A 13,473-nucleotide genomic window follows, 5' to 3' on the forward strand; every position below is an offset into this window, starting at 1 on the left:
GAGCCGAGCCAAGCCGAGCCAAGGAGAGAAGGAGGGGCGGAGGGGGCTGAGGGTAATGATGCTCGAGGCAGGCCGAATTCAGTGGGACTTCTGTTCCGTGAAGGAAGCCCAAGCTAGCAGCACCACCTATAGGCGAGAGGGCGCATTGATGTCTTCCGACATCAATGCGCCCTCTCCCTGCGGATTGCAACAATCTGAGGTGGGAAAAGAAAGTAAAAGGCCGATCTGCTGAACCAAACGCTGATCTTCCTGTTGTCATTTGATGTTTACGGTCTGGTGAAACAGTGAAGGTGTTGAATTCAGAGTAATTCCAGTCCACCGACGCTCACTGGATATATCTGGGGAATTCGCTCTCTCTTGGCCCCACCTCAATCGCGGGGTTGTGGTGGGAAAAAATAACAGGGAAGCGCTAGGTGCGCCGCCTTGAGCACCCGAATGAAAAAGCGGAAGTGAAAAAATACGTTAATAGAAGAATGTTGATGATGCTTTGGGGAGAGAGTAAGACAGAATATAAGGAGTCGTCATGAGGGGGGGTGGGGTCCTCCACTTTCCTGAGTTCTCGAGAGGAAGATGGGGATTTAAATGCAAGAACAACCGTGGAAGATTTGCATCTTATAGCGTCAGTCAGTCTTTAAGTTTTCTATGACTTAGTGAAATCGATTAGCTTGATTAACTTGAAAATTGATAGTCTGGCTTATTCCGAATGATTTTGGGATTATTAAAGAGTCGGTAAACGAATAATGCTAAAAGAGTTACAAACCTTCAATCGTATTCTTGTTTACTTAGGACACATGTTTATTTCAATTACGAAAGTACCTATTTCAGCCCCATGCGTACTGGATTCATCTTTAAACCGCTTTATTACACTGAATTCCAACATGCCCTATCAATTAAGATAGTGTGATTTCAACGCAGCATCGTTTGTCGGCTTTTGCGTTTGTATGGACATTGACAACTATATAAAAATCGTGATTTTCATAAAAAAAAACCCCAAACTAAGTCTTCAGATGCCAAAACCACAAGAGCGGCACTCTCTTCTGCGCATGTGCAGAAAGAAGCCGAGCAATTTCCGGCTAAAAATGGCGGATGATAAGGTAGGCAAGCGCGTGGAAGCGTCTTGTTGGCTCCGGGTTTTCACTCGCGCTCGATCTTTCTTCCCTCGTCCCCCAAAGTGGCATCGGCGGAGATGAGCAGCTGCATTGGCCAACCTACAACTTGTCGTATTTTGTTAGACGTCTTGTTTTTGCAAGCTGGCTTTGGACCCGAATCGGGTAGTCCGTGAAAAATCGAATCCCAAGAAATCAACTTTGGAGATTCGCATTATTTAGACACTTTCCCAAATCTATCTATCGAACTCCAACTTTCATGTTTTTGGCCGCCTAAAGCCAGAGACACTACGATTTTTGCTGCCCCGTTTAGAAACTCGTGGACTTGAAATTCGTCGATCTTCATAATCATAGTCACCGAACTGGCTTTTTTTGTTTTTGGCTTAAGCATGGATACTCGTAACATTTTCATAATGTTTCACCTTAGTTAACGAAAGGTATCCCCCAAGGGCCACACAGATAGAGCTGATTTGTAGTTTAATGGTAAGCTCCAGAAGGCAGCCATTCTCTACAATTAATTCATATGATTCGTGAGAATCATGCCCAAACTTTATTTTTGCACCACCTAAAATTTTATTCATTCCTTAAATTTAGTGGTCCTTCACTGCCGAAAAAAAATCTCTGGGCAGCTCACAATATAGTGAACACAATAAACAGATAGAAACAAGATACAGAAGAATACAACAAAAAGCATGTTTTAAAAAGGTTGGAATCTGTTACTCCTTTAGCTTTGATTTTGCATATGGATTTGAGAATGGATTTTGTGGAACTTCCACAATAAATCTAAGGAATTCATTAGGATTTGTCCCGAGAATCCATATTTTGTGTCATAGTTCCATAAAGTACAGAATCAGTAGTTGTCTATGTAGCCTAATACAGATTCTCTCCCGCTCTCCCAGCAGATGTGCATGGGATTCAAGGGGTGATAAATTTCAAAAGCAGTATTGCATCATGCCAATACAAGCTCTATTTCTGTTGTATGTACCTATGTCTGTACTCCTGTACAAAAGGGATAGAGTTTACAATGTGATTAGTATTCATCATTTTGATGAAGGGATCAATCTTGTAGAATAGAATAGTAAGATGATTGGCTCTCCCCCATAGTTCTAGGCATACTTTGATGGAAGCAGCATATTTCCATTTCTCTAAGTACTTCAAACCTCTGTCTTTGAACTATGAATAGGTAGGATGTTAGTTGAGAATTGAGACATAAGGGAAAGTGGTTAATGGGAGTGCCTGTGTTAAGCTATATGTCTGAATATAGGTCTTACCCCTAAGACTTGGTCGAATACGTGATGCAAACCTTGGTAAACAAAAGTGGTCTGCTGCTGGTAGTAACTAATATTTGAAAAATAGTCCACGAATGAATTCCTATTTCCTCTGAAAAGCATACAGTTAAATTGTGTTACATGAATGTACAGTATTGTTTTTGCTCTTAGAGAAAAGTCAGACACATTTACAAAAAGACCCAGTATCTTCCTGATGTAGTAATAGTGATAGATTCACACAGATTTAGACTTTAGCAAAATTCTTGGAATTGCTGGACTGCTTTGGTCCTCGGTTCTTTGCTTTCTGGAACAGAGATACTGAAATAGATTGTGCTTGCAATCTGGAATATTCTTTTTTGTTTCCAATATGTAGGATTCTCTGCCAAAATTGAAAGATCTTGCTTTTTTGAAGGATCAGTTGGAAAGTTTGAAACGAAAAGTTGAAAATGAAGTACAGGCTGGAGTGGGGCAGGTAAGAATGGAGTTGCTTTGTTTTCCCAGTAAATGCCTTTTATTTGGTACAGGATGCTTAATTATAAATGTCAACAAAGTATTTGCTGATTAACATCCTGTTAATATTCCATCAAAAACAAACATCATAATTTGTAAACCATAGTAAACATACTAACACCACCCATCTATTCACCCCCAAAATAAAGATGGAGATTCAGCTGTACTGTACAGCCCTTCATTTCCTGTAAATTGAGAGTTTACTGTATAGATTATCTGTTAATGCACCACAATATTTATTTGTTTAATGTATCCAATATAACTTCCTCCTCCTATTTTCCCCACAACAACATCCCTATGAGGTGAGCTGGGCTGACTGGTCCAAGGTCACCCAGATAGTTTTCATGGTTTTAGGGCTATATAAAGAACATATATTATGATTTATCCATTAATAGATTATAAATGCAGTGGATTATGTTTGATTCAAATATAAATAGAAAATTCTTCTTGATCTCTGTTAGAAATATCCCAATTAAGTATTTGCTTATTAAAATTTAATTAAGGTTTTGAAATATAGAAAGAAATAAAAGGACATCATGAGATAAGATCAATTGTCCAATTGTTTTCAAATTCAAGGCAAATAGGTTAGGACTAGAAAGTTCTAACTCTTAGTGAAGCCATATAAAAGGTTTCTGCAATTTCTCCACAATACCATATGCACAATACCAAATGAAGAAACAGGAGAATACCAGTTTCTACTAATAATCAATAATTCAGGTTCTGGAAATATTTGTGATCCAAAGGGTATGTCTAAAGGCCAATTATACAGCAGATAAATTGTCTTGTTTCAATAATAAGAAAATGAATCCAAGTTTATAAATTCTTATATATGGAAATCTTTTAACTATATCTGTCTCCTAAAAGTCAATAGTTAAGTCCACTGCATGCAATTTAAACAGTCCTATCATTAGGGAACAGTGTGTTCGTTGTTTAATGCCTCAATTAGTACTTGTCTGCAACTGAAATCAGTATATGTTTAGTTAGTAACATTATATTTGCTTTGAATTAAATATATATAATTTTAGTTCAGCTGAAAAATCTTATCTTTTTCTTTTTTCAACAGGATGGTTCTTGGTTGGCCTCTCCATTTGTCAAAGGATTTCTTGCTGGATTTGTTGTAGCCAAACTAAGATCTTCTGCAATCATAGGCTTTTTGGTGGGGAGTTGTACTGGAGTATTTGCTGCTCAGACCTATGCAATTCCTGATGTTGAAAAGACAGTCAAAGACTATTTCAATTCATCCAGGAAAAGATCAAACTAGAAATGCAACAATATTAATGCAACAGTATACTCCAGGGGGAAAAATAACCTTTCAGCTTCTCATCTCTTTCAGTTCTACATAGGTCAAAACATTTAGCTCCACTTTAGATGTTCTTATTAACTGGAAAAGTGTTTTATAATGAACAAATAACATTTCAGCAGGTCTGCTTTTTAAGGTTCCCAGTTTTAGAATGAAACTGATGCTGCTTGATTCAACTGTCCTGGGATTTAGATTAGATGCGAGCCTGGGTTTGGATAGCAAAGCAGTCTCTCTCTAAGGGAGCAAAAAGCAACTGATACGGCATGCCTGCTATAAATGTGCCCATGCCAGGAAACACGGTGTGAGATACCAACTTTCTCCTAATCATGTATATATATTATACTGACATATGCATTTGATTTCTTTCCTGCTGATTTGAGTCCTTATTTGTGCAAGCATCTGCTTGCCACAAATATAGTGTAGATTTCCTCTTTAAAAAACAAAAGGTGCTTCTTCCCTTTTCTCTATACATCCTGAAAATTATCGCTAAATATTAACTGACTTCTTGTTATATTTTTGGTATTGTATTAAGTGGGTATTGCTGATCCTGACTTATTATAGTTGCTTTATACTACTTTTTTTATTTTATTTTAATGGCTAAAGTCTTTGCTACTGCTATTTTACTTTTAATTGCTTTAAAGAAATAATTCTTCCTGCATCAAAGACTGGCTCAACATAGGCAATCTGCCGGTTTGGTACTTAGGAGCTTTATATGCAGCTGGAAGCTCTCGGTGCCCTCTGTATGACCTTCCTTTGACAGATGGCTACATACCACTCAGTTTAACCTTTCTTAACTTCAGTTAATCTTTCTAGGTCCCATGCTTTTGGATATTTCAGTTATCTCTAGTGAAACTGCTGAAGACACAAGATCTTAATGAATCTCCAGAATCACTTTCTTTCTTCATGTATTTATTTACTTGTTAAACTACCATTTACTTAAGAGCTTAAGGCAGTAGACAGTGCCCCCCCATTCCCCCCCTAACAATTCTATGTGCTACATGAGAATGAGTGCCCCAAAGTCTTCTGATAAGCTGCTTTAATCAATTTTCCACTATTACACTATATACTAAAACAGACTTTTCCTTTTTTGTTTTGCTAAATGTGGTAATTCATCTGTCAAAAAGCTAAGCAACTGGATTCCTAGAAGGTGTCTCATTTGAGTATATTTTATTATATACTAAATCTGTCCACGAAATAATGTGTGTGTATGCATGCACATGCTTGTGTGTATGCACATAAAAGGGCTGTCGTAACTGGGTTGTAACACACATAGTCAATAGATGACAACAAAGATGTGATGACTTCTTGCACTGGTTTCTCTCTGAAATATAGCTGTAGATACATAGAGTTACTGTATCTTAAATTGCAAAATATGGATGAACCCTGGATGGCAGCAAATTTTGTGCAAGATAATGAATCATAGTTAAATCAAAGATAGTTCAAAGCATATGGGAGGAAAAGGCCACAATAAAGTATCAGATTTTATGTAATTCAGTTATGTTTTGTACAAGACCCTCTGCCAGATACAGGGTACATGATTCGTGGTGGTCCAAAATGGCATAGGAATATATGCCCTCTTTCCTGTATACTTTGACACTTGCCTGTTGATATTGATCCACACCTTCACAAAGCTCTTATACCTCAACAAGCACTGAATTACACACTGCAGATTCTCTTGTAAACTATAATGTCCTAGGGAAATGGACATAGGGGCCTCTGGTGGCTCAACAGACTAATGCAGTCTATTATTAACAGCAGCTGCTTGCAATTACTGCAGGCTCAAGTCCCACCAGGCCCAAGGTTGACAGCCTTCCATCCTTTATAAGGTAGGTAAAATGAGGACCCAGATTGTTGGGGGCAATAAGTTGACTTTATATATAATATACAAATGGATGAAGACTATTGCTTGACATAGTGTAAGCCGCCCTGAGTCTTCGGAGAAGGGCGGGATATAAATGCAAATTAAAAAAAATATATAGTGTGGCCCTGAGGGTTATGTACCTTCACTTTCTAGTGTGTATGTGTGAGTTGGAAGGTTTATATAAATACACGCATGCATGGCTTTTGGCTATAAATAAAAATTATTGATATTTATATTCAATGTATAAAAATGATTATGAATGGAATGGTTTATCATAAAGTATAATCCCTCTCGAAAATAACAGTTTTACCTTAGTTCTGTTTAAATTCTGTTTCAATCTTTAATCTCCTTAATCCCTGATGATAAAAGCACATTCTTGTATCGAAGCCTATTTTTTTTTCCATATGGGGTAAAAGTGCCTGAAACTTTACTTTTGTCTGCTAGATCTTCATTCCAGAAGACATTAAGAGATTGTTTTGTTTTAATGGGTGGTCATGATTTTTAAGAATCTCTTATGATAGTAAGAAAGTAGGACCTTAGAAAGCAATTTCTGGCTACCTAATGGCCAGATTTCTGAATCTTCAGAAGGGAAAGATTTATGTTATTTTATAAGTAGCACTAGAATATTGTCTCCAAGATGCCCATCTCTATCCCTGCAACTTTTTTATCATACTCAGAGTTGTGTTGGAAGACTGTAGGCTCACCCAAATGCCAGTTAATCACACTCTGACCAGAGTATTTGAATGATGTACTTTTCTAAAGATTTACTAACACAAATGTCTTATAAACATTAAGGTGATTAAGTGCCTTTTGCAAACTGGTTTTGTTATTCTGTATTTTTTACTTTTATAAAGAATGTATTGCTCCCAGATACTTTCCAAGAATAGATACAACACAAGCAACAACCAAACACAGTTATTTTCTGTTCCATAAGGTTTGCCTAATTTTTCTTTCCTGGATTTGCTAAATAGTTAGCAAGTTTAAGACCACAGGTTTAAGTGCTTGCTTTTCCAAATGATGTTCAGAAATGTTTTTATTTAAATTAAATTCCTTATTGTTGCCTCGTAGAATGTAGTCATATTTTATATTCTTTTTTTTTTTGGCCAAGTAGTTTTGAACTTCTTTAAGTTGTTTTTTATTATTTTGAGTATATTATGTAATTCTGATATCATTAGCATTTTTATTATCCTGTAGCCAAATTAATAATTGCAAACAATAATTAGAAATAAGGCTATACAGTATTTCCATTTATACTCACCAGATGCCTTGTGTAGATTTCCAAAATAAAGTATTATGTTTCTTTCTTTGGTAAGTACTTGATTTATCTAGAGCATTCTTGATTTCTGATAAACTTATCAAAAAGGATATTTTTTTACAACAGTATTTTCATATGTGTGGAATTGTCACTTCTAGGAATTTTTAAAAACTTGATAGGATTGAACGTGGTTTGGTTCAGTGTCAAAGTTTAATGTCCCCAAACAATATCTAAACTGTAATATGAAAATGTTTACTGTTTGAATTGTATTTTTGTTCATTTGTTATAAGGGAAACTTTTAAGCTTTTTTAAAAATAATAATGATGTGAAGTTTATCAATGAATGATTAATAACAGTGGGGTTCTTTTATCACCCAGTACTATTTGCTTAGCTTCACATGTTATCTAAAAATTTGGAATGATGAAGCATAATAATCCCACTATGTTATAATTATCCCTTTTACCAGTTAAATGCTATGTTGCTTGAAATGCTTTTCCCCCTTGACATAATACACAGTGGAGGTCCTTTAAGGAGAGTGGCAGACTGAAGTAAGCAAAGGGCATGCAACGGCATAAAAGCAAAGAGGCCACACCTGCTTCCATCGCTCCACCCTGGGAAAGCATCTTTTGTTCACTGCAAGCCAATAACGTTTTCATTTCTGTAACTACCCATTAATATTACTCCATGTAGCCAACAGATCATGCTATTTGCCTTTTATAAGCCTCTGCAGACCTGGCTGTTACCCCAGGGGTTCAGGCCAGTAGGTTAGACTAACCTTGTTGGTATGCTTTTTAAGAGGAAGATATTATTGTCCAGGTGCATGGATTATTTTTTTCATTGTCTAATCTTCGTATATTGCCCATAGTCATTGTTCTGAGATGAAAAGCTATATAAATTAATGAATGGGTGGTGACATGGGTTAGGAAGAGTGTGTGGATGCCCAAGAATTGCAGCATGGGTCAGGGAAGATAGATACGAATGCAGGTGGAAATAGGCAGTGCAGGTCAGGAAGGCTGTGTGTAGGTGCTCAAGAGGTGTATGGGTCAGTGAAGGCATGCAGGAAGATGGCACAGGTTGGTAGAGTGCATGGGGAATGGCATGGGCCAGGAACAGAGGTGGGTTTCAGCAGGTTCTGACCAGTTCTGGAGAACCAGTAGTGGAAACTTTGAGTAGTTTGGAGAACCGGTAATAAAAATTCTGACTGGCCCCACCCACATCTATTCTCTGCTTCCTAAGTCCCAGCTGATCTGGAGGAAATTGTTGTGGTCCGCCAGCAGCCTGCGGAGCTGGCAATGGAGTCAGCGATGAAGCTGAGGAAGAACATGGGCCAGTCCTGGAGGCTAGGGAAGGCCCAGATAAGGGCTCTGCATTGGAAGCAGAGGTGGGGCCAGGGCCATCGGGGAGTGATGTGCGGAATCCAGAGCCTCCAGAGGCTGACAGTAGTGAGGCAGAGGAACAGGAGGAGCCTGTTCCTAATGCACGCATGAGAAGAGCTGCCAGAAGGCAAAAGCAGCTAAAGCAAAGAGGATGACTCGGGAATAGGGTCAAGAAGTGATTGGCCCCTCCCGTAAGGCTTAAAACACCACCAACGGCGTTTGGGCTCTTTGCCGGAAAACAAAGTTGATAGCTTTGTCTTGCTGCATTTGTTTTTTATCGGTGTCTTCTGAACTTTTGCCAAGAAAGGCCTTTGGCAGTTTGCGTAATTAGACCAAGGTTGGTGATAAAACTGAGGAATTGTGTTGGGAAGAATTTGCTTTGATTTAGTTTGGACTACGTTGAGAATGAGTTAATTCTCAGCTGTTCTAATAAAGTTTGTTTTTAAACTGAGTTTCCTATTACCTACTTGGGCCTGGGTCACAACAGAAATGGCGATTTTGCAGTATCCTTCCCCTGGAGTGGGGTGGGGTGGGGATGGAGATTTTACAGTGTCCTTCCCCTGCCACACCCAACAAGTCATGCCATGCCCACCAAGCCACACCCACAGAACCAGTAGTAAAAAATCTGAAACCCACCACTGGCCAGGAAGGGTGTGTGGAGGTTCCTTCCTCCCTGTTTCTTCTTCCCTTCCCAGCAAACAGGCAAGTGGCTGCTGCTGGGTGGAGGAGGGTGCAAGGAATTGCAAAGCTGGCTGGGAACTGTCACAGAACTTTGGAAATGAAGATCAATAGCAGCAGCCAGTAATATTGAATATTCACAACTTCTCCAACTCGAGTCCTGGAGCCCAGCTTTTGGATGCACCTTTTAAGTTAAACCATTTGAGGAACCTTGGTTCAAAAATCATCCTATAATAGCTTCCCATCTCAGAACAATGACTATGGGCAATATGGGCAATCCTATGTTGCACCATTTTGCCCAGTTAAAAGTAATGAAAACTAGAGTTTTAGTAATCTAAATTGTGAAAGTTCTTTGCAGTACTTTCATTCTGCAAATTAGAACTGTTGGCCCCTTGGTGGTTCGAATCCCTAGTGCTGCCGTGTAACAGGGTGAGCTCCTTTTATTTGTCCCAGCTTCTGCCAACCTAGCAGTTTCGAAAGCATGTAAAAATGCAAGTAAAAAAAATAGGGACCACCTTTGGTGGGAAGGTAACAGCGTTCCGTGCGCCTTTGGTGTTGAATCATGCCGGCCACATGACCACGGAGATGTCTTCGGACAGCGTTGGCTCTTCGGCTTTGAAACGGAGATGAGCACCGCTCCCTAGAGTCGGCAACGACTAGCACATGTGTGAGGGGAACCATTACCTTTTTATTCTCTGCATTGGTTTCAGTTCTGGCATTCTGTTTTGAGTACAGTTTGGATGTCGTACAGTAATCCATCTGGCTGGACCTGGGGCTTAAGTTGGACTCCAAACTCTTACTGCAGTGGGCCTCCAATTCCCTACCTATAAAGAAAATGTCTGCACTTAGCACCCCTTCCATTATATCCTGTGGCATTCAGTTATCAAGTGAGCCATGTTGAAAAAGAATGGCAGTACATTGTACAGTAGCAGGAAATCCCAGTGAAAGTGACTTCAGAAGCACAGTTAAACTTAAATAGAGCAGCAGAGCCCAGCAGATCAATAGCAAACTAGAGGCAACTGAGGCCCAGATCCTGGAAAATGCCAACAAGGCAGTCCCCTAGGCAGCCCAAATTTGGAACGTGAAAAGATGAGAAAAGACAGGCTGATCAGAAAAGGACTTCATTTTCTCTGCTTTTTACACTTGGGAGAAGTGAAGGTGAAGCCCTAATCATTAACCCATATGTGAAGGGAAAAGAAGAGGATGGAAATATAGTATAAACATGAGAGCCAGTTTGGTGTAGTGATTAAGATGGTAACCTAGAAATCAGGCACTTTCTAAGGTTTTCTGAGACATGAAAATTGTCAGGGTTTCGAGTAATAACCCCAAAGCAATCAAAACTCTGAGGCCTAGAGTTTCCTCAAAGCATAATTTTATTTGGCAATCATATTGGCACAGCTGGTGAAAACCCGACTCTAAAGGACCCAGGGTTTTCCCCACCCAAATCAAAACCCAAAGTTCTTGCCCCCCAGGTCACATGTCCATCACATGGTCCAATCAGGTTATTTTGGCTACACATCCCCCAACTATCTATATCTCCCCACTTATGTTCCAACAGCTCCACCTGGCCTCGCTGTGGCAGCTGTGAAGATGCTCCAAAAATGGCTTAAGGGGTGACAAACTGGATGAGTGACTTTAGGCCAGTCACCACTTCTCTCAGCCCAGCCCAACCCACCTCACAGTGAGTCAGTCCTGGAAGACTGGAAGGTTTGTTGTGGAGAAAAATAGGCAGCAGGAGAATTAGGCATATTTGTTACCCAAAGTTAGCCAAAAAAAGAAGACAGGACAAAAATCTAATAATAATGTTGAACAAGATATAGAAACATATCTATCTTTTATAGAAATAAGGCACAGTAGAGATAAGGCAGAAAAAATACAAGAATAAAAAAGCAACTAGAAATAAACTCTAGAAATAAATGTATATATCCTCATGTTTTTTGAAAAGTAAATATTTGTGCACAATACAAGCTTTCCTGTAACAAAAGAGGGGGGGGGGGAATAACGTCTTTGGTTTATCATTCTCCAGATCTGTAAGATCAAATTAGAAGGGAAAGGTGATAGAAACTCTGTTGATATCTGCCATCACAAATGTTTAAAAAGGAGACAACATGCCATTTGTGGTTTAAGAGCTGAATGAGCAAGTTTACTGTAGGTCAAAACATATGGAAACTTGTACTCACTCAAAGCCTGCTACAGACAACATAAAGAATCTACAATATCCCTGAATTTGGAATATTATCAATACTCAAAAATATAGTTATTGTTGAATTATAATGTTTAAACTATTATATAACTTTCCAATTTTTGATAACCCCATATAAATTCAATATAAGGTGTTTGAATAATAGAAGAACGTTCAAGTTTCATCATATGGGCATTGCATGAATACTAAGATTTTATCAAACAAGTTGAAATGCACGTCATGACCTTTCTAAAATTGGAAAGGATTGTTGTTCTCAGCACAATTAAAAGTTGATGATAAAAGGAAATATTTAAAAGGTTTATCATATATCCCTAGTAAAAGAAGAGATTTAAAAATATCTAATAAAAGATTTTATACTGCTATAGTCTATTGAGGTACTTGTCCCAGCTTCTGCCAACCTAGCAGTTTCGAAAGCACGTAAAAATGCAAGTAGAAAAAATAGGGACCACCTTTGGTGGGAAGGTAACAGCGTTCCGTGCACCTTTGGCGTTGAGTCATGCCGGCCACATGACCATGGAGACGTCTTCGGACAGCGCTGGCTCTTCAGCTTTAAAACGGAGATGAGCACCGCCCCCTAGAGTCCCCTAGAGTCGGCAACAATTAGCACGTATGTGCGAGGGGAACCTTTACTTTTACCTTTATAGTCTATTGGCAAGCTACTCAAGTCAGAGCTATAATCTTGTTGTTTTTGGAAAAAAGTGTAATGTGACCTGGTCTTTCTTAGTTGCGAATGTTTCTCATTCTTAAAAAGAATCTATATATGACAAAGAATTACAGCAATACATATGATATAAAAAACATTGTTGAGTAGTAGATCCAGAACCAGTATGCAGTACATTTTCCTATGTGGGGTTGAGCAAATATAGTATATTGCTTAATTCCTTTATTTAAAAGCTAATAATTTACTAAGTTTCTTAAGTGTTCCTCAGTAGGATATTATATTTAACAGAAAACAGAAAACAACCAAAAGGATAGGATGCATTTCAAGTTCTTTTAAAAGATTTTTTTTAAAAAACCATTTTTATTATTTTTATGAATAACTCTAGGCAGCAAGCATTACCTAATATTCCCTTGTCTTCTAATTTTACTTAAAACAGCAACCCTATGAGGTGAATTGGACTGAGACAATGAATGGCTCAAAGTCACTCAGCTAGCTTTTATACCTAAGCTGTGATTAGAACTCACAGTCTCCTGGTTTTTTAGACTGATTCATTAACTACGATGGCTTAATATATTTTTTTCACTTACAATTAAAATATTCAGTGTTAGCTAGAGTAGTTCTTCATACGAAGTGTATGCAATAAAATAATTTCAAACCATTCCTTTTGGAACATCCATAAAACTTATTTTAAGCCATCTCTTCTTCCATCTGTCTAGTATATAGTATAAAATACTATAGTATATTGTATAATATTTTACAAGAAGAGTTCTCCACTCCTCTTGAGTACACCAAAATACCTTATGCCACCAGACTTGAAATCCTGGGTTTAGAAAATTTAGAACTCCGCCGCGTTCGATATGACCTGAGTTTAACTCATAGAATAAACTGTTACAATGTCCTTCCTGTTGAAGACTACTTCAGCTTCAATCGCAACATTACACGAGCACACAATAGATTTAAGCTTAATGTGAACCGCTCCAATCTTGATTGTAGAAAATATGATTTCAATAACAGAGTTGTTAATGCCTGGAATGCATTACCTGACTCTGTGGTCTCTTACCAAAATCCCCAAAGCTTTAACCAAAAACTATCTACTATTGACCTCACCCTATTCCTAAGAGGTCTGTAAGGGGTGTGCATAAGAGCACCAACGTGCCTACCGTTCCTCTCCCCCTTTGATTGGATCCAATTTGTATAGTTTTTTTATACTTATGCTTATATATATGCTTATACATCGTATAGTTATTTCGTGCTT

At 38.3% G+C, this 13,473-nt stretch overlaps 1 protein-coding gene across 1 annotated transcript; it reads left to right on the plus strand.

The window, feature by feature from the left end:
• The first annotated feature begins 1,038 nt into the window (after positions 1 to 1,038).
• On the plus strand, positions 1,039 to 7,345 carry SLC35A4 (solute carrier family 35 member A4). The gene is made up of 3 exons (XM_058177015.1): positions 1,039 to 1,094; positions 2,748 to 2,846; positions 3,948 to 7,345. The coding sequence occupies exons 1-3, from the start codon at positions 1,044 to 1,046 to the stop codon at positions 4,143 to 4,145; spliced, it is 348 nt and encodes a 115-aa protein (XP_058032998.1). The 5' UTR covers positions 1,039 to 1,043; the 3' UTR covers positions 4,146 to 7,345.
• The last annotated feature ends 6,128 nt before the right edge of the window (positions 7,346 to 13,473 follow it).

The sequence above is a fragment of the Ahaetulla prasina genome, chromosome 3 (assembly GCF_028640845.1).
Source record: "Ahaetulla prasina isolate Xishuangbanna chromosome 3, ASM2864084v1, whole genome shotgun sequence".
NCBI classification, from domain to species: Eukaryota; Metazoa; Chordata; class Lepidosauria; order Squamata; family Colubridae; genus Ahaetulla; species Ahaetulla prasina.

Excerpts from the sequence above, each read along its gene's own strand:
- SLC35A4 (XM_058177015.1), top strand. The coding sequence starts at position 1,044 with ATGTGCAGAAAGAAGCCGAGCAATTTCCGGCTAAAAATGGCGGATGAT. Across the intron at positions 1,095-2,747 it reads TAAAAATGGCGGATGATAAG|GATTCTCTGCCAAAATTGAA; the intron begins GTAGGCAAGCGC and ends TCCAATATGTAG. Across the intron at positions 2,847-3,947 it reads TACAGGCTGGAGTGGGGCAG|GATGGTTCTTGGTTGGCCTC; the intron begins GTAAGAATGGAG and ends TTTTTTCAACAG.